Here is a 24,929-nt window from a genome sequence, read left to right on the forward strand (position 1 = left end):
ATTTTGTGTTTTTGCAGGGCTGAAAACTGAGCATCAATAATTCTGCAAGACACTGAAGTAAGGAATAAAAATAAATATCCTTACCACAGTAGGTATAGATGATTCTGGACTCGACAAATCGGACTTTGAGGTTGTGCAGGACCGCAGGTTCATGCAGGTAGCTGAGAGCCGTGAGGTCGTTCTCCCCTACCAAGATGTCTGGGTTTCTGAGAGGGGGCAGTTTGGGCTTGGAGGGGTCAACCGGGTGGAGGTGAACCTACAGAACGATAAGTCAAAGGTCAGCTGCTCATTTTCACATCTAGGGATTCATCGGAGTTGCATGTAGACAGTTTATTTGCTCACAGTTCCGTCTTCGAGGAGTAATTCAAGAACATTATCGCCCGAGTGGAAGTCTTTAGTGATTTCAGCCGATTTCCACACTTGTTCTTCATCTGGTATCCACACTCTGTTATACTGGAAGAAATGGGTTAAAGAGTGAAAAATAATTAAGATTTTTACATAAAGTAAGCATAAACGTCACTCTAATTGTACATACATGTTTATATTTTCTAAAATAAATAAATAAAATAAAATAAATAAAATAAAAATCCACGATGCGTTACACTCCCTCAACACTGGGAAAGTTTCCATATGTCTGTGAAAACGTCAAATACATCAAACATATGTTAATAGTATAAAAATAATAAAGAGCTGACTCTTACCTTTGTGTACAGTTCAGATAAAGCCATGTTTGAGCTTCACTTTGTGTTTTTTAGCACCTGCTGCTTCCCTGTACTTTCTCTCCAAGTTGCCATAAAGTCCCTGAGAGACTACGCTTGTTTCCAACAACCATAAAACAATCACCGAACAAGTTTCACAAAGTAGGATCGCGCTTCCGGGAAGGGGTTTCACAATAAGAGCCCCACTAAAGGTACTAAGATACTTTAAAATAAAAACATCACGACCAAATCCATCCATTCATAGATTGGGGGTGTGGATATGTCAGTCACAATTTTTTTTTCTTTATTTTTACTACGAAAAATACAACTGCAAAAACAAAGAGTATTTGAAGTATAACAGTGTGGAAGTACCCAAAGAAATTGGAGGTGACGCTTGTTATAAAAAGTTAATCACTGGTTGGATTTTTTTTTTTTTACTATTATCATTATGCATAAATATCATGTACAAAACAGCAGTATTTTGGCATGTTTGTTTAAATTTTCTCTGTAAAGTATGTTTACCACCAAAATAACTACTGTAATATCTTCTTGTATGTATTTGGATATATTACATCTGTCATTTTAATTTATTTTTAATATAAAAAAACAATGAAGTTACATTTACTCAATTACATTTTCTTGAGGGAAAAAGTATCTTTAGGAGTATTTTCACTACACCATAACTTTGATTTTACTTGTCTTATATTATTATCATCTCCTTAAAGTCACCAGTAATAATAAATTAAAATTTCTGGACATTCTACCTAGCAGTGTAAGTAAGTTTACCAACAGAAGAGCAAACCTGTTTGGGCCAAAAAGACACTCAAATAATATAAATGTATAAAATATACTTTAACTATTGAATTCATGTTTTATGCTTTGTATAAAATTTGTCATTTTATATTGTTATTCATTTGTATTATTTTTTCATTTTAGTGTTTGAAATTCCCAAATTTGAATGTAACTTAATATTTTTTGTCTCTTTGATGAGATTGTAAAATATTAAATACCTTGTTTAGTCCTTTCTTAACTCAAGTAATTTTTTGAGTAACTTTTTACTTTTGAGTTAAAATATTTTGAAGTAATTTTACTCTAATACAATTTACCCACCTCTAGTGATGCTTCCTTAAAGTCTAAATATCAAATTCTTCCTTTGCTTGATCAGTAATCAAGGAAGTTGACTACTGAATCCTGAGCTTTATTTTGAAACTTCCAGGAAAGTGTCGTCTTTTCCTGCCCGGCTTGTAATTCACCTGCTCGGGACTTTGGCTGTCTCCGCCCCCTCGGTCTCGTGACAGGCTTGTCCCACCGTCTGAGGGTGTGCTCGTTTTATCAAGGATCCTCGCCACTAAAGAAACCGGATGCAAACCTCTATGACCTCGGTACATTCACGAACACTTAGGACGTAGTTTTACACCTGAACGGGTTTAATCATAAATATAAAAGCTGTCAAAGTCTCAAAACAACCGTGGATAAGTTAGTTCACATGGAAACGGCAGAAGGAAGACGTTGGTTGGTTAATCATATATCAGCATGGAGATAATTAAACGTAACTTTAAAATTTATGCAAATTTTATACATTGTATGCAAAATGTGACGTATTTAGCATACGATGTCACTGTAAAAATATGATTTTTGGTTTATGTTTTTCAATGAGAAAATCTTAGTGTTTTGAAAATTGCAAGTAGTTTAAATAGTTGGGGAAAAATTGACAAATTTGTCTTTAAATTCAGATATACAACAGGATGCTATAGTAGGTTATAGTTGAGCATAAGAGAAAGAAATTTTAGCATTCAAATTAATGCTTTAAAACATTTCAGATAAAATAAAATTAATATTTCTCTCCAGCTTGGCCTGACATCTAAACCATTATAAAACTGCTGCTGAAGTCCAAAGGCTTTTAAATATTTTTTAGAAATAACATTTTATAATTTTGGCTATAATAATAAATTTTTTTAGCCATGAAACAGTTCAATACATTTCTTATTCCACAAATCAAACGTGAAGTTTACATTCGTTCATCATTCATTCTGGGCTTTTAATGGTGGATTATAATGTTTTCTTTTCCAGGGCGAATAATTATACAGCATTTAAATTCATTGACTTAAAAGCAAGAACTGTGTGTTTATTTAACTTTAATGTGGCGTTTGCCCAACCCACACAGAGTAAAATTATTTATATAAGCTCATATTCATACAAACATTCCCACATGTTAGGAGTCTTTCAGTCAGCTGAAGAGAAACTCTTTCTGTAGCCATCAACAACCTTCTTTTTTAAATTTGGCTGAACGTTTGGTCTCTCTTCCTGTCAGAATCGGTAGCGTTGACTTAATTTTTATTTTTTCCCTGGAACTATGCTTTTATGCAGAATCCAGAAACTTTCAAAAAGGTTGAGATTGGGGCTTTAGGATGGCATTTCCAAACAGACTTAATGAGCGTTTGGCATAATTATCCAGTTTGAACTACGAATTATGTTTAATAATTATTAAACAACTCAAGAACCAGAATGCCCCGATGAAGAAAGTTTCACTTTCCCATGAGCTGAGATGTTCTCAACCCCCCAAAAAGTAGGAAAAATGACACAAAAACAAAAATGTGTCTTTTCAGACACGACTAAGATTGCGTTATTTGGCAACAATGATAAGAAGTTTGTTTGGAGGAGCCACAGTGAGAACTTTAAACCTAACAATCAGGCATGGTGGTGACAGCATCATGCTGAGGGCCAGTAATGCTGACTGTGAACAACCAGATGGTGGAAAACTGACCATTGCATGTTCCAGCAGGACAACGATCAGTTTTGAACTAAGGTGGTAACTCTAAAACTTTCAAGACATTTAACTCCATTAGTTAGGCGTTATAATTAATTACAATAACACCTAACTAAGCCAGACTGTTTTTAGATAAATCCACAATGAATTCAAACTTGTGCACCAAAGTCTAATTTTTCAAAGTCACTACGATGTACACTGAAAAACACAACAGCTGATCCAACTTTTTTTTTTTAAAACCGAGTTAATTTGATGCTTAATCAAATAAAATTTATCCACGCAAATGTTACAGAAAAGTAAATAAATCAAGTTTGCCAAACTTAATTCAATTAAATGAATAGAATTAACTCAATTTTTTTTTTGTATGCTGTATTCTTATTCCACTCTGGAAAAAGGTTTAAAATTTGTTCACCCTTCACATCCATGATGACTGTAAGTTAGCCAACGGCCAGCGCTGTATTTTTACTAATGCCAACAGGTGAAATGTCACATTTCTTTGCTAAAATTCTTAATTTTCTTTATAAAGTTTCCCCTTTAAGGAACATTTTTGCATATTTCCTATTCAGTCGGTTTGTATTCTTGGGGGGAAAAAAGACAATATTCACACATCTATAAATAACATCTTTTTTTAAGATGCAAACTTTGATGGAAAACAGTCTTTGGTTTATTTTATTTACTTGTAAACAGGATTAGAAAAACAAGGTGCGATCAGAGGTCAGAGGTCAGCTCTAGACACGGATAAGGAAGCCCAGGTTGAGGCTTGCGGGGATCTGGATGGTCTCCAAAGCCACAGAGGAAGGCGTGAATGGGAATGTGACAGAGAATATTTTCTTGGCGTCCATCATCAAGTTGGACGACTCAGCTCTGTCTTTCAAAAGGTTCTAAAAAGGAAGAAGAGAAAAGAGTTAATGAATTATTACATGAAGACTTCATAATAAAAGACTAGAGATTAAAACAGTGGTGCCCAAACTTTTTGCCCCCCCTAAAATTGGCAAATTTAAACTACTCACAAACCAAAAAATTCATAAATATAAAATCTACAGGTACTTGAAGCTTTGAAAAGGCTTCACATTAAAAGAAAAACAAACAATTTACACATTTTTGGGGTCATCAGTTACGAGTTAGGGCTGATTAAAATCATTTCAAAGGTCACAAATGGCCCTCGGGCCACATTTTGGACACCCCCGTATTAAGACCTTACTTTAATGGTGGTGATGAATGTGTTTGAAACTCTTTCTTCAAACTCAATTACTGGAGTGTACAAGGTCAGGATTTTAACAATCTGTTAAAAAAAAAAAAAGATAAGAGTGAATTGAGTTGTATTTATTTGTGTAAATATTTAAAAAGCTGGGATGTTTTCTGATGCCGAACCTGTGCTGTGGTGAGGGAGGAGCACATGCTACAGATTGCTTTGGCATCAGCTTCAGTGTTTTTCTTGATTTGTAAAAGCTGTGCAGCCTGAATGAGAGGCTCCAGAGTTTCCTTTGCTCCACAGCCGCTCAGCTCCCTCTCTGACAGCCACTCATCCAGCTGCCAAACGTTGTACCTTCACCCAGAGAGGAGGACAAGACACACTTCAGATTAAAAGTGAAAAGCACTACAAGGAGTTCATGTAAAAGGAGTTTTCATAAACAAAAGCAACGCGAGGAGGAAAATTATTCAGAATTGCAGGTTTTCTACAAATTCAAAACAAAAAGGTGTAAAATTTATCCTCCTCACTCTGCTACTTCTAACTGAAAGTGGATATTAGATTTAAAATTTAGGTTTCCAAAGCGGCTCCACTCACTCGCTCTTTGGTTACCTAGCAACTCACTCACGCTTTGGTTACCTAGCAACAAGCTGGCGAGTAACTAGCGCAGCAGCAGTTTAAGGTTTCACCAAGGTGTCTCATAACTGACTAAAAAACAATTAATGATGTTAAATTATTGGACGTTATTATTGGAAATTTTATTTGTACTATTTTCTCCATGAGAATATCAATACATATCAATAAATAAATAAATAAATAAAAAAAGTAAATGTGTGTAGTTTAAAATCACGCTTTGTTTTTTAAAGTAATGCCGTCTTGAAAAAATACTGTGCACTCGCAGCCATAAAGGGACTTTATAAAGTATTAAATAGTTTTCTTTTTAAATCATAAACATTATTAAAATATTGCAGTCTAGTCTATATTGCCCACCATGCTTTGCTGGCTTTAGCATCTCAGGAAGTTAAAAGTCTATCCAACTGGTCAATATACATCATTAGCAGCAGAATTTGACAGAGCTCTAATTTTTATGGGTATTGTTAATCCAAATAATGCATAAATCTCTCTTCTGTTGCCTCCTTCACGGTTAGTTTTAGAAAATAAGAAAGTGTTGCTGTGATTACCTGATCTGTAGGCCTTTTCCCCACGAGCACATGTCTTTCCTCAGCAGCAGGTTGTTAAGTGTCACGGCGCTGATGATGTAAAACTGCTGTTTGACCACCTGCTTGATGATGTCAGAGTCCATCCCGTGTTGACTCATGGTGGTGTGGAAGAAGCTGAGACGCTGCAGGAGGACCTCCACTGTCAAAGCTTCATCAGGGCAGCTGGGGCTCCTCTTCCTCAGGCCTGTTGGTTTGGAGCCTAAAACTCCCTGCTCTGCCTCATGCTCCAGCATGCATGGTACTACAAAACACAGCAGTATGATTTTAAGACATAATGCCTTGAAAGAATATTCACTTTGACATTCAAAAATGGCCCTTAAAAAATGGTCAAGTTGAGACCAATGGACCAGACTGAAACTTTTGATAGAAAGAAATAAAAGATACAAGAAAAAACAAACAAATTATTGGGCTAATTTTAATTTATGATGTGATTAATTGATTTATTGCAACAAGCTTAAGTTTGGGCTCAGGTCTTCTTACTTATCAGGGGTAGCAGGATGTTCTCCATGCTTTTGATGATCTGACGGTAGATTTGAATGGCCAGGTCACCAAAAAGCTGATGGTACTCTGTCAGCTCAAAGTTAGCCAGGCATTGCTCGTTCTGCTTAGCAGTGTTGTGCACCATAAACACCTGCAGGGAAGATTAATTACATGATTATGCAGCTTTATTTAAGACGCAGGTAAATCTTGATGCTCACCTCATCTCCACTGTACTGCTTCAGACAGTGCATTAACCGGCACGTGTTGGCCAGCCAGAACGACACCACCTCAAAATCATTTCCTTTTCTCTGCACGGACAAAATCAAGTCAAGCTTTTTTATAAAACACATTTCAGCAACAAGGCAATTAAAAATGCTTTACATCATAAAAACGTCGTACATCACCAATTATTAAATAAGAAAAACAAAAACAGTTTGTCAAATTAAATCATCAAAATTATCAAGCAAATACACATCAAGTTACTACTACACTGCAAAAGTACAAAATCTTACCAAGTACTTTTGTTCTACTTTGAGTGTAAATATCTTCAGACACTAGAAATAAGATAAAACTATCTTATAAGTAACTTTTCACCAAGGTATAGGAGCTGGTTTTAAGTCAATAAATCTTCAATTTTGATTAAAAAAAAAAAGTTCCACTAGCATATTTTTTTCACTTGTGGAGAAAATGTCTTGTTCCAAGTGAAATATTGATACAATTTTAACAATATTAAGGAATTATTGACTTAAAACAAGCTTTCTGTCTTGTGAAAACTTACTTGCAAGTTATTTTTGCCTTATTTCAACTGTAATAAGATATTTGCATTTGAAATTAAACAAAAACACTTGGTGAGATTTTGTGTTTTTGCAGGGAAACCAAATTCAACTCTAAACAGGGGGAAGGAGAAGCCTTGATTTAAAGGAACTCTGTGTTTCGGCTGTTTTGCAGTTTTCTGGAAGTTTGTTCCAGATTGGAGGAGCATTGGGTCTGGTTCTACTGGGAGCCTGTGGTGATGTGCTTTACCTTCCTGGTTTTAGCATTGCAGTAATCAATGCGTCTAAAGATAAACACATAGATCAGTTTCTCAAAATTTTGTTGGAAATCAGTCCAAATTAATCTAAAAATAAACCCTGGCATTTGTTTTTCAACTGATCGAGGTTAAACGCGGCACCTTGATGACGCCTTTGATGCTGCTGATTGTAGAATTGAGGAGAGTGCTGAGTCTCCTGTCGTCGTTCACGCTGTCTGCATATCGAAGGCACATGAAGATGATGAAGGCAGGAAGCCCTGGAGTGAAGCTGACTGCGACGCCGCGAGGCTTCAGATCTGTGAAAATCACCACAGTCACTGAAAACCAGAAACATCCTGACCTACTGTTATCACATGAAACAGACGGGTTGTTGGAACAACGCGCACCTACGACCAGGTTCTTGAGCAAATGACCCGTGTCGTCCTCCTTGAACTCCAACATGCCCTGGAACTCCTTCTCCTTGCGTGCGATGTGCACCGGTCGGACCGGCATGCTCGTATCAGAAGAGCTGATCGTCTGACGAGCGTTCGCTAAAAATAATATGAGAACCAATCAGATCACTGCCAGGTTGTAATTTTTTAACTGTCATGTCAACAAATCAAACTCTGACTTTAATCTGAGAAAAAAAGTCAAATTCCTTTTTTATTATTCATTACTGATGCTAAAAATAATGCTACTAATAATAAAAACTAAAATTAATAATAATAGCAATGATAACAGCAATAATAATAATAAGTTATAAGCAATAATAATAATAAGTTATAATACAGACATAATACACTACACAGGATAAGTGACATAATTAATTTGATAAATTTTGCTTGACTTTTTATCCAGATTGTGAATTTTTGTAAAATATGGGTTCATATTTTCAAATGTAGTACGACTGGATTACCTTCTAAATCTTCCACTTTTTTCATATACAGCTTAAGTTGTTTTTTCAATTTGCGTATTGTTTTATCTTGTTTCTGTTGTTGCTCCATTCGTTCCTGAAATTAAAGAAAAAATAAATTAATGATGAAATCTGAATTTTTATCGACGTCTTACTTCCATTGAGAAGAAACAGCAATGACGGACACATCAGAACTTGGTTTGAGGTAATTAGAAAGGAAGAAAGAGCGATCACAAATCCAGAAAACAAACCCACCAGATTCTCAGTGGTGAGCCGCGTTATCTCGTGCTTCAGGCTTGCATCTATTCGGGCATCTTCGGGTAAAAGGAGGCTCGTAGCCAGCAGCTTTTGTTGATGCTCCTTTTCAGACCTCAGTTTGTTCATCTCCTCAGTCAGCTTCCTGTACTTCTCACTGTGAAGACACTCCTGCTCCTGCATCTGGGTCTCCAGAAGCCTGCAGGATGTTTGGATCGTGATCAGATCCAGGGTAGAAAACAAAGAGCACACTCACTCAGTTTGTTCTAGTGTTTTATCATGCAAATAAACAACAAACAACACACACACAGCGCTGCGACATTCTATGTCCACAAAGATAAAACCAAAATTAAAATGTGCGAAAAACCAACCATTAAACTCAGATATGAATAAAATATGTACGAAATCCTAGAATTTTCTTTTTACGATGGCTATAAACTAGCAATGGACAATAAATCAATAAGATATATCATAATAGACATTTAATCAGTATCAACAGATAATGTGTATGATAGAATATCCAATAATTTCACAGAACTGCACAGCATTCTGGGAGATGTAGGCAGAGGAAAGGCTTTAGCTGCTTAGCCCAGCTAAGCAAGATTGGTGGAATCAACTGACTCACTCATTCTTTGGTTACCTAGCAATTCAGTCACTCTTTGGTTACCTAGCAACTCAGTCACTCTTTGGTTACCTAGCAACAACCTGTTGAGTAACTTGCACAGCAGTAGTTTAAAGTTTTGCCTCTGTGTCTCAAAGCTGATTAAAAACTAAAAACAACAGTGTAGTCTGAAAACTGGATAAAACACAAAAGGTCACAGCACCAGTTTTGCGGTATTTCAGATATTTAAGACAAAAAAAAAAAAAACAATCAATAACTATCTATATCAACTGATAGGAAACACTTATATCGTGTTATGTTTTTCAGCCATGTTAGTATAAAGCCTAATAGATGTACAGTATATTGCATCATTACCTATTTGTCTCTTTCAAGCCTTCATAAGCAAGCCACAGCTCCCCATCTTCATTCAGGGTATGAATATTAGTGGATCTGAAGGAGAAGCATCAGAAAGTGACTGCAGGCATTAACATCTCCAATTAGAAAGAGTTGAGTTCCCATATAAGAAACGAGAAAAGACAAAGGTAGTCTTAACAGCTGATTTACTGGGAAGAGAGATAAATGGGAAGAATCCTCAATTATTTTACTGTTGTAGACAAAAAAATAACATAATTTTACAAGCAGTTATTTACACTAAACATCTTATGAATAAAATACATTAAGGAAAACAAAACATCAAGATTACATATTGTCAACTTTGTTTTTCTTTGCTTTGTTTTCTCAGTTTGATCATACTTAAAATCTGTTAGCAGCTGAAGCAGAAACACACTAAAAGTTACTGAATTGTTTTACATTTTCATGGGTGTGGGGGGTGCTCCTCTTTATTCACATGTTTCTAAATAAAATTCTTTCTAAATAAAATTCCTAACCTCAGATGAAGTTCAGTCAGTTTCTGCCTCTTGTCATGTTTTAATTTAAAGCTAGAAATCCTAAGAATGATTTCTAGCTTTAAATTCGTCAATACAACTCAATTAAAAACATACATCTTGAAAGTCTCAATAATTTGGGCTGTATTATTTTTACGTAAGAATAACATTTATATGGTATACAAATTATTCTGCTCAGTTATGGTTCACACATCTTAGAAGACAGAACTTGCACAGTTCGTGGATTTCCTTCAGGTGCATTTTTGCTTTATTGATTAGAAATTATTTGAGAAATTTTTTGGCAGGATGCAGCATAAAAACAGAGCCAAGTGGTTCTTACCTGTCAGAATCTTGTAAATCTTGTAATGAGTGGATTTCACCGAGATCCAGTTTCACACTTTCTCCAAGTACAGAGTCCTGGAATTAAATTATTATTTAGACAAAAAGTTCCTTTATTAATTACATTTTAATATGATTATGAAGAACACATGCAGTCCATGTAACTTCTCACCCTGTGTTTAAGAGCTTCCTGACGAACCATATGTGAACGGAGGAGCAGCACCTCCTCTTTCCGCAGCTCCAGCTCCTCGTTGGAAGAACTGAGTTGTTCCAGCAGAATGTTGTAAGGCAGAGAGCCAGCAGCAGGGGGCGCCAAATCGCTATTCTCACTGGTCAGAGACTTCCGCAGTTCATTCAGATTCTGCTTCAGTTTCTTGTTCTCCGACTCCAGCTCTTGCCGCTACATTAGAAAACAGGCTGAAGATCAAAAATCTAGAACCATTTTTTGGTTTTATGCATATTTCAGATTCAGTAATAAGGAAAGTCGCACCTTCAATTTTTCTACGTCCAGTTCTGTCCTGCCAAAAGTTGTCTGTATCTCCACTTCCTTGTTTGTTTAACAGAAAAATATCATGTAAGATTCAAACACCAAACAGCTGAACTTTAGATAAATGTTTATAGAGGCATTTCATACTTTTGCCTTTTCTTGTTGGGCCTCCTCTTTTTTGCCCAGCTTTTTCCATAAAGATCGATTTTCTCCCTCCAGCTCCTTCACCCTTTTCTGAAGCTTTAGAAGAATGGGCAGGTCCACTTTAGTCTCGACCTCATCCTGCCAAAATACAGGCAAACTTTAATTAGATTAGACAGATCATATTAATTTAACTAAGGCACTGGACTGCTAGAGGATTAGAAACACAGATAAGTAAAGACAGAACTGCAGTAAATTACAAAAAAAATGTCTATTTCCCATATTTTTTGTGAAGCACAAGGAAATGTTTTCTACTCCATCGTGCATAGTTCACATCAAGCAGTTGTGATATTTATAGAACTTGAACAGAAGCTGTGTAATCCTATTTTACAGTCATGTAAAAAAAAAAAAAAAAAAAAAAACGTTCATTTCTAGGGTTGTATGTGCTCTTTGGCAGATTATCTGCTCTGGAACATTTAGCTGCATATTAAGACCAAAAACATGGACCGATATTAGTAATACACTGCAAAAAAAAACACTTCTTACCTAGTGCATTATTCTAATTTATAGTTAAGTAATGTAACTAAGTAACCAAAGAAAGTAAATAAGTAAAGTAGGTAAGCTAGCCAAGTAAAGTAAGTAAGTAAAGTAGGTAAGCTAGCCAAGTAAAGTAAGTAAGTAAAGTAGGTAAGCTAGCCAAGTAAGTAACTAAGCAAGTTAGTTAGTTGGTCCTTTTTCCCACCAGGCAAATAAAGGACAAAACATTAAGAATTAATTTCATATTTACAATGCTATCTTGAAAGTGCACAATTCTTAAAATGGGATAGTACAACAATGTTTGCATACAGAAAGGAGAAAAGAAAACTTTAACTTTTTTTTCACAATATTTCTTATAAATTACCACTCAATTAAGCTAACCAGGATTTTAAACATTTCTTTATAAACAAATCATCTAAATCTTATCCATGAAATCTGTCTGAAGTCACACTTGTACATCTGCAGATGATGAGCGTTTTAAAGATTACCTCTGCTTGAATGGCACTGTCTTCGTCTTCAGTGGAGCTCAGGATTTGAGAAAACTCAGATGAGATACTGCTGTAGTTGGAGTCTGTCCTCTGGTGACTGGACTGGTTTGAAATCTTATTAGGGACAAAAAGGAACATTTAAGATAAACAAGATTAATATTAAAATACAGCGATGTCTACATAGTTCTGGAATCCATTTATATTTCTCAAAAAATAAGCTTCATAAAAACCCAATTAAGAGTCATGCTTGAAAAATTACTAAATAACTCATCTAAATAAAGAAATTTCATAGTTTGACAAGTGAAAACAAAACTATAATATAACTTAGTCAAGTTACTTGCTAGAGGAAGCAACAAACAGCTGGGTGAATCTTGGATTGAATACATCAGTTTTAAACTTTCTCTATTAAAACAGTTTTTTTATTATCATTTGGAACTGCTACCCAATTTATATGACCAAATAAAATTTGATATACAGTACAGTTCAAAAGTACTCATACCACTTTTTCACATCTTGCCATGTAACAACCACAAACCTCAGTGTATGTTACAGAGAACGCAAAGTAATAGACAATCGTGACATGAAAATTTACATTTTGGCTTATATGCAAAAGACTATTCTGGAAAACTAACTCTGAACATCACCATGGTGAAGCATGGTGGTGGCACCATAATGCCGTGGGAATATCTTCGTCACCAGGGACTGGAAAGCAGAGATAAATGGAGCTAAATATAAATCACGGAAGAAAACCAACTTGTTATAGGCTGCAAAATACATCAGCCTGGGTTAGGTTCACACCTAAATGATATCAGAATCTGGATTGAAATCTCCGTAGGACATTTAAAATTTGTAAAGTTTGGATGTAATATTGCTTGGAATAACAATTTTAATAACATTTTCAAATAAAAAAAAAAAAAGAGAGGATCTGGAGTGAGACAGGCCCAGTTTCACCAATCTGACAGAGCTTCAGCAGTTTGAAATACTGGGAAACCCTTTCAGTGTTTACATGTGCAAATTTGGTAAAAACAGAGATTTCCACATTACAATTCTGCACATCTTTGCATTTAAATCCAATTAGAAAACACTGAACATTTGTGGTTGCAATGTGAAAAGGTTTAAGGAATATGAATAAATGTTTAAAGCACTATATATGAGCTCTTCAAAACTGTCAAATCAGCTTCTGTTGCCATACAAAGAAGGAAAATCTTCCTTACTACAGTGATGTTCATCTCCTCCTTGAGGTCCTTGTGCCGTTCCTCCAGCTGCAGATGCTCGCTGAGGAGACTTTGGTAGCGAGAGCGCTCGTCTGTCAAGTCCTTCTCCAGTTGTTTGGTGTTCTCCAAGTTGGTTTTAATTTCTGAGTAGAAGTTCATTTTTACTTAATTTCCAACACTTGCACATTGATGTAGGTGTTTAGATATCCAGCAGATCCATTACCTGCTAAATGCTGAGCTTGCACAGAGAATTCCTCGTTTAGTTCTTCCAAGTTACTATTTAACAAACTGTTCTTCATATTCAGCTCATGGATTCTCTGGAACAGGACATGTTTTTAGTAATCACTCAGTTTGGATTTTAAGGAAATTATCATATTATAATCTCCAATCTCTGTAGGCACATTTATTTTCGCATCAAGACATCCAGAAATATGAATTATCATGAAGAGATTGATGTTTGATAAACATAAAATGAAGCCTCAAATTTACAAGAATCTGAAACTTAGCCTTGAAGGTTGTGGAAATTAGTCTAAAAGTATCTATCTGAATGGAGAAAGTAATTTCTCCATATTCCAGATCATTAGCAGATAAGATGCTAAAGAAATCCTGCTCAAATCACCTGATGTTGTCAAAAGTTAAGGCCTACCTGTTGCGTTTGCTCTTTGTAGATCTTTGTCTGCTCCTCCTGGTGATCCTTCTCTCTGCGGATGTTCTCCAGCTCATCCTGAAGGAAGGACAGCTGCTCCAGCAGCGAGGGAACCGTCTCTGCTTTGGCTCTGGCCTCCTGCTCTGAAGAGCGCAGGTTTTCTATCTCTCTAAACTGTTTCTCCCTCTCAGTAGTGTGGGTCTTCTCCAGAACACTGAGCCTCTCTGTGAGCTCTCTGTTTTCTTTGAGCTGCAGGGGGGAGATGTAGACACATGATTTGCATGTGATATGACAACACCAATGACCCAGAGTTTTATTAGAAGCATTCTTTCAGGTGATTACAGAGTAAATTGCAGAGAAAAACATATTTGTGTCTAATGATGCACCACAAAAGACCCACTGCTCTTCCAGAGTTGTCATTTCTTGCACTCTGTATTTTTTAAGTATGAATATTTGTTCTGTAGTTAAGTATTAAAGTGTTAACCCTTAAGCAGGTCAGGATAAATCCATGGGCTATACAAAACATGATCATTACATTTTTTGCACAAAATCAGGATGAAGTCTTTTGGGGCGTCTTGTCACTTTAAATCCAAATAACCTGCTGCTGGTCACGCCCACAACTCAACGTTTAGACTCACACTTAAAAATGGCTACAAACAGATGAGCAATTAAAAAGCTGTACATCTTTGAAAAGCAGAATTGGAGCCTCCTGCACAACCAACAAGAATGCAGCAAGTCGTTTCTGAATGGTCAGTTAACAACTGTTTTTTCTTGCAGGCAGCACAGCAGTAAAACCAGCTGACCAAACGTGCTGGAGCACCACTTGGGTTGCTAGGTGACAGGCTGGATGTCACCGTGGTTGTTAGGTAACGCTACATGACTTAATCAAGAGGTTTTTGGAACAGCTCATTTCCAGACATCAAAAAACATTAAATTATTGCCATAATTGGGCCGTTTTTAGAAGCAGCCGAGAACCAAATGAAAGCTTAAAACTGTGCAAAAAGTGAATTTAGCTTAATAAATTCCTTTAAATAGAGAATCTGGGAAAACCACAGGTTTTAATGTGGAAGGAAGGGAGGTGTTCAGGCTGATGTGCAGACAGATTAATAGCTGGAAACTTACTTTTTCCCCTCCTGACACCAGTGAATCAAACAGGAGTCTAAATTTCCTTGGTACATCCGGTTTCCATAAAAAAAATGTATTTTTTGGCATTTAGTATAAATTTAATTAATGGTTTTCTATTTAAGCATCAATGCATAATCTTTTAATTCCAGCTGGATTAAAATGTATTTGTTGAGTTAAAACAAAGTGGACAGAAAAATTAACAAAATCAGCAAGTTGGGCAAACAGGAAATTGCTGTTGACCTCTCCTCTACATACAAAACTCACTTGCTCATTTATCTTGTGCTGCAGCTGCATGATCTTGTTCTCCATCCCAATGTTGAGGTTCTTGAAGTGCTCCACTGTGCGCGCCTCCACTTTCAGCTTCTTCAGCTCCTTCTTGGCTCTCATGCGGCGCACGCAGCTCTGCAGCAGGACGACGGCCTCCATGGCGCGTCGGAAACGCTGCCTGGCCAACCAGCCTCTCACCATCCTCTGGATCACCACGGCCTTCTGCTCATACAGCAACTGGGGAAAGACAGACAAGCACAGAATGTCAAGTTAAAAAACATATTCTCAAAAACAAATCACTGCAAGTGCTTGTCTGGTCACACATGCAGCTCTGGAGACCACTGCATAATGATCAGATTCTCTGGTTTTACTTTTTATAGGTGTAAGTTTGAGTAAAATTAATGTTGTTCTTTTATTCTATGAACTACTGACAACATGTCTCCGAAATTTCAAGCAAAACTTTTGTATTTATTTGCAGAAAATGAGAAATGGTCAAAATAACAAAAAAAGATGCAGAGCTTTCAGATCTCAAATAATGCAAAGAAAACAAGTTCATGTTCATTTAGAAACAACAACACAGATGTTCTAACTCAGGAAGAGATCAGAAATCAACATTTGGTGGGAAAAGCAGGAGGTTTTTTCATTGGGGTTCAGTGCAGTGGGCTCCTCATTTTTTCCAGAGCTGAAGTTGATTTATTGCAAACTATGAGCTGTTAAAATAAAATAGTAGACAATTAAATTTGTATCACACATAAAAAAAAAAAATCTAAAAAGATATAAAATTATTTTCTAAACTGATCAATTTCTTTTAATCAGCAACAAAAAGAGGATATGGGTCACTATGAAAGAGTCACAATAAAATGATGTAACATTTTAAATTAGAAAGAATACAGTAATTTTGGCTCACAGTGTAAAAGGTTTGCACACCACTGAGTTAAACAGTCAAAATAATGAAATCTTCCTGATATTGATAACCAGAATTAGTCTTGACTTTACCTTGAAGTAATGCTTCCTAGCCAAACAGCCCCTCCAAACACGCTGAACAGTGACAGCTGCAGAGCGCTGCTGCAGGAAATGTCTCCTTCTAGACCACATTCGCAAGTTGCGCTGAATAACAATAGCTGCTTTGGTCTGCCGCAGAAACTTGACATAACTAAAAGGAGAAACAAAAAGTAAACGCATTAAAAATACACTTCAGACATGCATTTGCACCTCTCGCCCTGCTGTAAATGATCCGCCCACCTGCGTGCTTGCTGAGCCCGTACATGCTTCTGAATCACGATGGCAGACTGTCTCATCCTCAGGTACTTTTTGCGGGCGAGCCAGCAGCGGATCGTCTTCTGGATGGCCACACAAGCTGAACGCAGTCTGTCCGAACGCAGCTTCTCCAGGTAAGCCACCTGCCCGGCCCTGAAGAAGATCTTGTTTTTGCCAAACTGGTACTTCTGTTGGTCCTAAGGACAAAACACCAAGCACTCATAAATGCTTGTAATTACACATAATCAATCGATACTATTCTTAAATTCAAACACACCTTGATAAGTTTTTCCAGGAGGTTTCTGCAGGTTTGTTTTCTATCAGGCAGAACATCCTTTTGCTTCATCAGGACTCGATAACGACCAAAAAATTCCTGATAGGTCCATCTGAGGCGTTATAAATTACATGAGAAAACATATTCCAACCATATTTATTATAAAAACAAACTTGTGTTAACAGATTTGTACCTAGATGGGAATCCGGCTGCAGAGATGCGGATCGTTTCCAGGACGCCACACGCTCGAAGCTGCTGCACGGCTCTCATTGGGTCTAGACTTTAAATGTAAGAAAAACATAACTGAATGCATAAGCGTTTTATTTGTGCTTTGTGATAACTAAAGGAAGCAGAGATCCTCACGTGAATGGAGCTTTGCGGTCATTTGGTTTGATGCAGCGCACATAATGAGGCGATGTTGCGTTTAGTGTGTCCATAAGCAAGTGTAGAGACTGTCGAAACTAAAAAATAAACGACTATGATAAATCCTTCTTGTATGTTATCTGTTTTTGTTCTTTCCAAAAACAGAATAAAAGTCTAATTTTGATCGCACATTGTTTGTGTTTAAAGGTTTTACCTGCAGTCCCACAGTTTTCTTATGTTCCTTTTGAGACTTCCCAGGTCTTCCAGTATTACTGGAAGTCTTGCTAGTTGGCGCTTTTAGTTTTTCTTCATCCTCAAACAGTTTCAGCAGCAAATCAAACTAGAAAACAGAAGTTTATTATTTAACAAAAGGCAGCAAACACTAAAAGGGCTCACCAAACAGCAGATGGCAGTGTTTCTGGTTAAAAACAATCAGAGGTGGGAGTATTTCCTCCAATAGTTAAGTATAAACAATTCCCGGGTGTGTGCCCACAAACTTGCAACACATAAATTACTCAATGCACATTTTTTTTCAGCTGGCAAAGCATTAAAATCCAATAAAACTGGCTCTCATGTCCACAAAGAATAACATATGCTAATAAATGGTAGAGAGAAAGTTTCACCTTGCTCTTTTTCAGCACATTAATCTGTTCCTCGTTGACAGTGTCCTTATTTTTCTCCAGGAATCCGACACACTGGTACTCCACCTAGGCACAAAGGAACAGATCACAGAAACTAGATTCTGGCCCTACACCCTCCCTTACTGCAACCAAAAACTAACACTGCACAGTCATTTCTTTGTTTTGTTTGCATTGTCTGCACTGATGGAATATTTTATACTTATTGAGAGAATCTGTGTGGTTAAGTCATTTTCATCTTGTTTGCATAACCTTTGTTTGTTTTTAGCAGGACAAATTGAGCATTGATGAGAAAGACCCTTTTGGCTAATTCTGGCACATTTATAGAAATGTCAATTAACGTGCAAATAAATTGAATTGAACCCTGAATGGAAGACGAATGAAGGTAGAAAGAGGGAGATCGAGTCAGAAAATGTTTTAGAGGCTGCAAAAGTCTGAACTCTGATCAGGAATGGATGACATGGGCAAATATTTTTGTTTTATTTATCTTAATGACAAAAAAAGCTAGTGAGCTAATCAATGAAACGCTGAGACAGGATCTCACAGACACCCTGATTATAAAGCAAATCAACAAAGAACAACTTATTGAACAGGTTACCAGTTGAATTAAGTAATGCAGTATTTGTTTTGAAAAAGCAGCACACAACAAATGAAAATTTTTAAAATATTTTTTAATTGATGCTGCAATCAAAAAGGAAACAATCCCACTACAACTAACTCTCCAGCATGTGCAAAACCTTTCAAGAGTCTAGAAAAGCATTAAATTTTCCACTGGGGGTATTCATTCAATTACCAAAATGTTCACCTATGATTAACGACTTTTCCCCCAATTGGAAAACGATGACAAACCCAAACATCTGCAAGTCCAAACCTAACATCAAAAGGCGACTGGAGCTGCACTGCGTACCACAGAGTTACGTGTTACCTTGTCAGCAAAGTGGTGAATGATGAAAGCCTCGTTTGATAACCTGGGTTTATCGAAATAAGCATCCTGCTTCAGGTGGGTGTTGTACAGTTTCTGAGCCCATGTGTCATCAGAACCTTTGGGCATCTGTGGAAAGAGGAAGCGCTGACACATCATGGCATTAGTCATACCCTCCACATTAAGTGTGTTGGAGCTCAGAGCGGTGGACACACTTCCAATGGCAGCTTAAAAAAAAACAATAGTGCCATTTTACTCTGCACTCCTCGTCCAGGAGGTCCAGGATGCCAAGCTTGGCCTCGATGAGATTAATGCACGGCTTGTTGTCGCAGAAGTCGATCAACGTCCAGGGAATCTCCTCCTTCATGTACTCCTCCTGTTCCAGCTTGAAGACATGCTGGAAAGAGAGAAAAATGAGGGATAAATTCTCCATTTGGACACAAACAAGTCCAGGTTTAGCAGATTCTCACCAGGTTGAACTGCTGCTGAAGCTTTTCATTGGCATAGTTGATGCAAAACTGCTCAAAGCTGTTGACGTCGAATGTCTCAAACCTGAAGAAAAATACATATAGGTCCTCAACTAAAGATTACTTTAGTTTTCAATTATTCTGATGATTAATCGGATGAAAAAAATTGCCGTAATCTGAAGATTTTTCTTCTGATGTATTAAGAGACGTAAATAATTCAATTCAATTCCTATTCTAAATCCGAAAATAAAAATTGTATTGCCTAATATCAAATAGCATAGCCTTCCTTTAGTGTATCATTTGTAGCAAAGGATGCATCAAAACAGTGTAATGATAATGTGCTGATTATGTTTGGATAGCATAAGATGTTTAACAAGAGATTTTCTTAACAGAATTTCAACTGGGTGAAGCTAAAATGCCGCTTGAGGAGTTTAGAGCATATTTACAGGCAAATGTTTATTTTGTATGTATTTATTGTATAGTTTTGTTTAAATACTTCACAGTTTATGTTGCTGTTTCAATAAATGGCATTTTATTTCAGTCCGTATACTCCAGAAAACTAAATTATTATTTCAGTATTCATCACAACTAATCTGATGAATCATTCCAGCCCTAAATATGTTTAACTTTGTAAATTGTTGAGCAATAATAGAAAAACTGTGAAGAAGCTGATAAACTTGCCCGTAAATGTCGAGCACACCGATAAATGAGTGTTGTTTCATTGTAGATGCCAGCGCATTGTTAATACTGTTCACGATCCAGCCGAAGAGTCTGGCATAAATGTGTTTGGCCAGTGCGTCCCTCCCATGCACCGCATTCTCTTTGGAAACAGACTTCACAAAGGTTTCCGTGATCGTCTGCAGTTTCCTGTGGCACAACCAGTGGGCCATTTCTTCACAAGGAACTCCCATGAGCTCACAGAAGACCATCAGGTGGGCATTATCTGGCTGGGAAGACAGGACGTAAATACCTCTGTATTCTCAACACATGTCTTAAATGGAAAAGGAAATGCTACAAATGAACTACATAAAAACAGAGTTATTGGATCAGAGAGAAATCAGGGTTTACCAGGATGCTGCATCTGTCAGATGACTGATCTTTTACATCCACGTTGCTGAGATGGAGAATAGCTGAAAGAATCTGGTAAATTTCCACTTGATCACTTTCACCAATTCCTACAATGTGAGCAAAAAAACAACTGTGTCAAGTAATCTAAATTGAAGTCATGCATCTATGAAAAACTCAGCGCCCACTGCACTGAACCGTGTTGAAAACCTCCTGGTTATCCCAGCAAGTATTGATTTCTGAGTTAAAACATTAGTTTTGCTGTTTCTAAATGAACATTAAGTTGTTTTCTTTGCATTATTTGAAATCTGAAAGCTCTGCATCGTTTTTGTTATTTTGACTATTTCTCCTTTTCTGCAAATAAACACTAAATTTGTGCTTGTAATTTCAAAGACATGCTGTCAGAAGTTCATAGAATAAAAGAACAAAGTTCATTTTACTAATATATCTCTCCCTTATATATATATATAAAAGCCGACCTAATAGTGAGAACGCCCTCCTGGTGTTGCACATCTCTTTGGCGTCATCGACTCCATCGATGACGGGACTCTGACCCTGGTTAGTGCTGCAGAAGTCATCTGCACAGCCTTTAAAACAACAAGTGAGATCATTTTATTTTTATTATTACAGACCATATTATATTCCAAAATATGCTAAAAAAATTATGTTTCATTGCGTCAGACCTAATTTGAAGGCCTTAAACTCTGACAGGTGTGAAGAGGCACATAGCTGGTAAAATATATGGTAGTTTCTTTCTCCATGAGCCTGCAAGAAATACAAAAAGATGGAGAGTGAGACACATTCACAGAAATTTTCCCTCATTTCGTCATATTATTACGATAAACTTCAGTGTTTTCTGTTAGGAGTTAATCTGATAAACCCATCGGTGAAGCTGAATTGGAAAATCATGCATTGTGGTTTACATTTGTCACAATCGAAATTAAAAATGATCCATAATATTCCTTCAACTTGCTCAATTGTGAGCAACTTGGTGTTGATCTGTTACATAAAATCACATAAAGTTACAGTGAAGTTCTAATTTTAAAAATGTAAGGTTGAAACGATTAGTCAGATTAATCGTGATTAATCAGTTATTGAAATTATCAACTAAATTAGTAATCGATTAATTAACTGGAGTATAATTAATACTCCAATTGCTGAAAGAACAACATACTCAAAGCAGTAATTAAGTCAAAACTCTACATAAAATACATACATATTTCATTTAATACTAAAAAATGATACAGCCTTCTCTAAATGAATGCCATACATCTGAATATTAGGCAATAAAATTTTTATTTTCTTATTTAAAAAAATGAATTGAATTATTTGTTTATTTGCATCTTTTATTTCTAATATTGCAAAAAGACAGAAATGTGCAGAATGTGGCCGTATTTGTTATCTGATTAATCAATTAATCATCAGAATAAATCGATAACAACATAATCGTTAGTTGCAGCCTTATTCTAAGTTAATGCTCAAGTAGCATGAATACAAATTGTCTATATGCATGAAGATTTACCTGAAACACTACTCTGGACTTTTCCAGTAAGTAGGTTCTCATGTTGGCCCCGACTATGCAGAGATCCTTGTTAAAACCGATCTCAATGTACTTCCCAAAGCGGCTGCTGTTGTCATTTCTTGTTGTCTTAGCATTCCCAAAGGCCTACAAAACAATAAATACTGTCTGTTAAAACATAATCTTAAGGGTGTGTTGTAGATTTTCCTCTAGCAGTAAAATTTTACCTCCATGATTGGACTAGAAGCGAGAACTCTCTCCTCGATGCTGGTCTCCTCCGACGAGCTGCTGACTGTGGCGAAGTAACGCATGGCGTATTTAGCAGAAACTGTTTTGCCTGCACCAGACTCACCGCTGACTATTATGGACTGATTTCTTTGATCTCTGCATACAAAAAAGGAACATTCATAAGCAAAAAAACCTTCAAGAGAGCCAGAGTTAAAGACAAAAAAGATCTCTATGGTGGCTCTAAAATGTAAAACAAAAATACCAAAACCTGGACATTTGTTTGTATGCTTCCTCAGCTACTGCAAAGATATGAGGGTCCATGTCTCCCATGTTTTGCCCACTGTAGGCGTTGATGATGTCAGCTTCATAGATGGGCAGACTCTCATAGGGATTGATGGCAACCAGGACGATTCCTAAAGTGGACCAGAAGAACTAAAAGTTCATTCTTAGATGACACATGGTTCTTTTTCTTACTTTTACAAATGAAAATCTGAAAATGTAGGCCTGTGACAATAACAAATTATACTGGAGGATAATTTGTCCGAGAGTCATCGCGATAAATGATAATATTGTTGCTTTGTGATCATTTTTAAGTAATATAATGGTCATGGTTAATAATAAAAGAGCACGTTCTCAAAGATCAATAACCTCCAAATTTTAATGAAAGTTTAACACTGGAACTGGAAGACATTTTAAATATGCAAAAGAAATAAACGGAACATCAGAAACAACAAATAAAATGAATAATTAAGGCTCTGTAAAAAAGTATTGTCCTTCAAAAAAGGGCTAGTTGAGACCAAAACACCAGACTGAAAACATTGGTCATCCAGTTTTTGATAGAAAGAGAAAAGTGAAAAATAATAAATCCTGCAATTAGAAATTATTATGTTTATTTTAATTTATTATGTGATTAATTGACATATTGCTGATTGTGACAGTAATCATATGGATTTAGGCCCTTAATAATTTATTCCTTGGGGAAAAGCATTTGACACAGATGAGTTGACAAAAACTTTGACTTACATGAAAACTACAAAATAACATCAGCAAAATGTCTGTTTCGAGTTGGCTAGAGTGATCACAACTAAGCCTGTCACAATAATCAATTCATTTCATGATAAATTAAATGAGCTCAATAATATCCATTCTGATGATTAGCAATTTTTGAAGAAAAACTTTGTTTACAGAGACTTCATAATCCGTTTTATTTACAGTTTCAGTTGTTTGTGGGGGGGAGTGGGGGTTGTCGTTGTTGTTGGTGTTTTATTTTTTGGGATATTTAAAATGTTTTCCAATTCTAATGTGGAGTACAAAATTTAAGTTTATCAGTCTTTCAGCTCCCAAAAGGCGTTAATTTTCCGTTATTAGTTGAAAATGGTCTCAAAACGACAATATTATCGTTTATCGCGATAATTACCGAGACGATTTATTGTCCAGCTAAATTTATCATGACAGGTGTAATCACAACCTTAACTGAGAGCAACAAATTCATATTTTTCTTCCAGTGTGGAGTACAAAATTAAAGTTTATCAGTCTTTCAGAGGAAAAAAAGGCGTTAATTTTCCAGTATTAGTTGAAAATGGTCTCAAAATGACAATATTACCATTTATCGCAATAATTTCTGGGACGATTTATTGTCCAGCAAAAATTTTTTATCATGACAGGCAAAACCACAACCTTAACTGAGAGCAACAAATTTATATTTTGTTTAGCTCTAAGCAAGATTTCAGTCATATCACATGCTGGTGTTTCAGTCAAGACAGTGACTTACTTTGCTTTTTGGATTAAAAAAGCAGAAAATACTGAATAACACAAATTCTGCAATCTTATTATCAGTGACATATCCATGTTGTGTTCCTTTAAAAGCAAGCATGCATCACAATAATCAGCTTAAGGTACTCTGGATTATGTCAGCGTATGCAGTGAGTAAGACTCCAAAGTCTACGCTGTCAGTGATAGTGCAAGTCAAAGGAGATGAAGCTCATTACCACAGTAGGTGTAAATCAGCTTGGAGTCGATAAAGCGCACTTTAAGGTTGTGTAGCACTGCTGGCTCATGGAGGTAACTGAGAGTTGTGAGGTCATTTTCTCCCACCAGGATGTTGGGGTTTCTGAGAGGGGGCAGGTTTTTGGTATTGGGGTCAACATTGTGCTCCACAACCTGAACAAACAAAACAAGAAAAAAGCTGTTAGAGTACTTATAATGTCAGCTAATAATGGCATTGAGAATGGGCAAAAATGCAAGCTATTAACTGTCAATCATGCTTCAAATGGAAGCTAACAGCAAAGCCTCTGTGCTCGGCCTGTTCATGTTCACTCAAGATAATATTTGACCTTATTTCCATACCTGATGTGCATGCCCAAACTCGACATCATACCTTCAGGTAGCAGCAACGCAGGAGAAAAACTTAGTTTGAGTCAGTTCACTTATTCTGAAACCATGCACACACGGTTTAACTTGTAAATAGCACCACAAGGTGTTTGTTTTGCCTGACGATGAGAAATACTCCCAACAGCCAAGCTGTCATGAATAATCCATCATAGCATGTAATTTCACTAGGCTCTGCTTCCAGCGTTTGTGCAAAAGAAATATGCGCTTGGCGTTTCGAGAACATCCTAAACCAATTTTCATCTCAGCCTTTCTGGGTGTGTCACTGTGTGGTTATTGGATCTTTTTGTTGTTTGTTTGTTTGTTTGTTTGTTTGGGGAGGGCGGTTGGGCCTGTCTTACCGTGCCATCCTCCAGTTGTAGAGACAGAGTCAGGTCACCAGGAGTGTAGTCTTTGAGAAGTTCAGCAGATTTCCACACTTCTGCTGCATCTGGGAGCCAAACATGGGCATTCTGGATTTTTTTTTTTTTTTTTTTTTTTTTTTTTTTAAAGGGGGGGGGGGGGGGGAGAAAAAAAAAAAGGGGGGAAAAAAGCCCACCCCCCTCTTT

The 24,929-nt window shown here is 36.6% G+C and overlaps 2 protein-coding genes across 2 annotated transcripts in view; both read right to left on the bottom strand.

Annotated features, from left to right (window-relative positions):
- Positions 1-84: 84 nt before the first annotated feature.
- LOC106938400 (unconventional myosin-Vc-like) lies at positions 85-855 on the bottom strand (the record flags this gene model as incomplete). Its single annotated transcript, XM_015020439.1, has 3 exons — positions 702-855; positions 343-453; positions 85-256 (listed from the first exon to the last, which is right to left on the bottom strand). Coding segments are annotated over exons 1-3 (310 nt in total), but the record flags the coding sequence as incomplete, so codon positions are not given.
- A 3,242-nt stretch (positions 856-4,097) lies between these two features.
- The window catches only part of LOC106938405 (unconventional myosin-Va-like), a 24,568-nt gene continuing 3,736 nt past the window's right edge, over positions 4,098-24,929 (bottom strand). The window contains exons 2-40 of the mRNA XM_015020445.1: positions 24,723-24,833; positions 23,982-24,153; positions 22,262-22,406; positions 21,993-22,149; positions 21,769-21,912; positions 20,930-21,011; positions 20,726-20,833; positions 20,250-20,356; positions 19,863-20,128; positions 19,185-19,266; positions 18,971-19,111; positions 18,718-18,843; positions 17,778-17,861; positions 17,369-17,494; positions 17,155-17,252; positions 16,985-17,071; positions 16,795-16,903; positions 16,503-16,714; positions 16,257-16,413; positions 15,258-15,497; positions 13,869-14,117; positions 13,446-13,539; positions 13,223-13,365; positions 12,009-12,122; positions 10,990-11,124; positions 10,846-10,902; positions 10,528-10,755; positions 10,357-10,433; positions 9,508-9,582; positions 8,532-8,730; positions 8,280-8,373; positions 7,771-7,914; positions 7,526-7,680; positions 6,573-6,662; positions 6,355-6,505; positions 5,836-6,115; positions 4,837-5,011; positions 4,667-4,747; positions 4,098-4,346 (exon numbers count right to left, since the gene is read on the bottom strand). Coding sequence (XP_014875931.1) covers positions 4,194-4,346; positions 4,667-4,747; positions 4,837-5,011; positions 5,836-6,115; positions 6,355-6,505; positions 6,573-6,662; positions 7,526-7,680; positions 7,771-7,914; positions 8,280-8,373; positions 8,532-8,730; positions 9,508-9,582; positions 10,357-10,433; positions 10,528-10,755; positions 10,846-10,902; positions 10,990-11,124; positions 12,009-12,122; positions 13,223-13,365; positions 13,446-13,539; positions 13,869-14,117; positions 15,258-15,497; positions 16,257-16,413; positions 16,503-16,714; positions 16,795-16,903; positions 16,985-17,071; positions 17,155-17,252; positions 17,369-17,494; positions 17,778-17,861; positions 18,718-18,843; positions 18,971-19,111; positions 19,185-19,266; positions 19,863-20,128; positions 20,250-20,356; positions 20,726-20,833; positions 20,930-21,011; positions 21,769-21,912; positions 21,993-22,149; positions 22,262-22,406; positions 23,982-24,153; positions 24,723-24,833 — 5,448 coding nt within the window. The 3' untranslated portion in view covers positions 4,098-4,193. The remainder of the gene's footprint in view (positions 4,347-4,666; positions 4,748-4,836; positions 5,012-5,835; positions 6,116-6,354; positions 6,506-6,572; positions 6,663-7,525; positions 7,681-7,770; positions 7,915-8,279; positions 8,374-8,531; positions 8,731-9,507; positions 9,583-10,356; positions 10,434-10,527; positions 10,756-10,845; positions 10,903-10,989; positions 11,125-12,008; positions 12,123-13,222; positions 13,366-13,445; positions 13,540-13,868; positions 14,118-15,257; positions 15,498-16,256; positions 16,414-16,502; positions 16,715-16,794; positions 16,904-16,984; positions 17,072-17,154; positions 17,253-17,368; positions 17,495-17,777; positions 17,862-18,717; positions 18,844-18,970; positions 19,112-19,184; positions 19,267-19,862; positions 20,129-20,249; positions 20,357-20,725; positions 20,834-20,929; positions 21,012-21,768; positions 21,913-21,992; positions 22,150-22,261; positions 22,407-23,981; positions 24,154-24,722; positions 24,834-24,929) is intronic.

The sequence above is a fragment of the Poecilia latipinna genome, unplaced genomic scaffold (genome assembly GCF_001443285.1).
Source record: "Poecilia latipinna isolate Pla-1442-1.1 unplaced genomic scaffold, P_latipinna-1.0 Scaffold2583, whole genome shotgun sequence".
Lineage (NCBI taxonomy): Eukaryota > Metazoa > Chordata > Actinopteri > Cyprinodontiformes > Poeciliidae > Poecilia > Poecilia latipinna.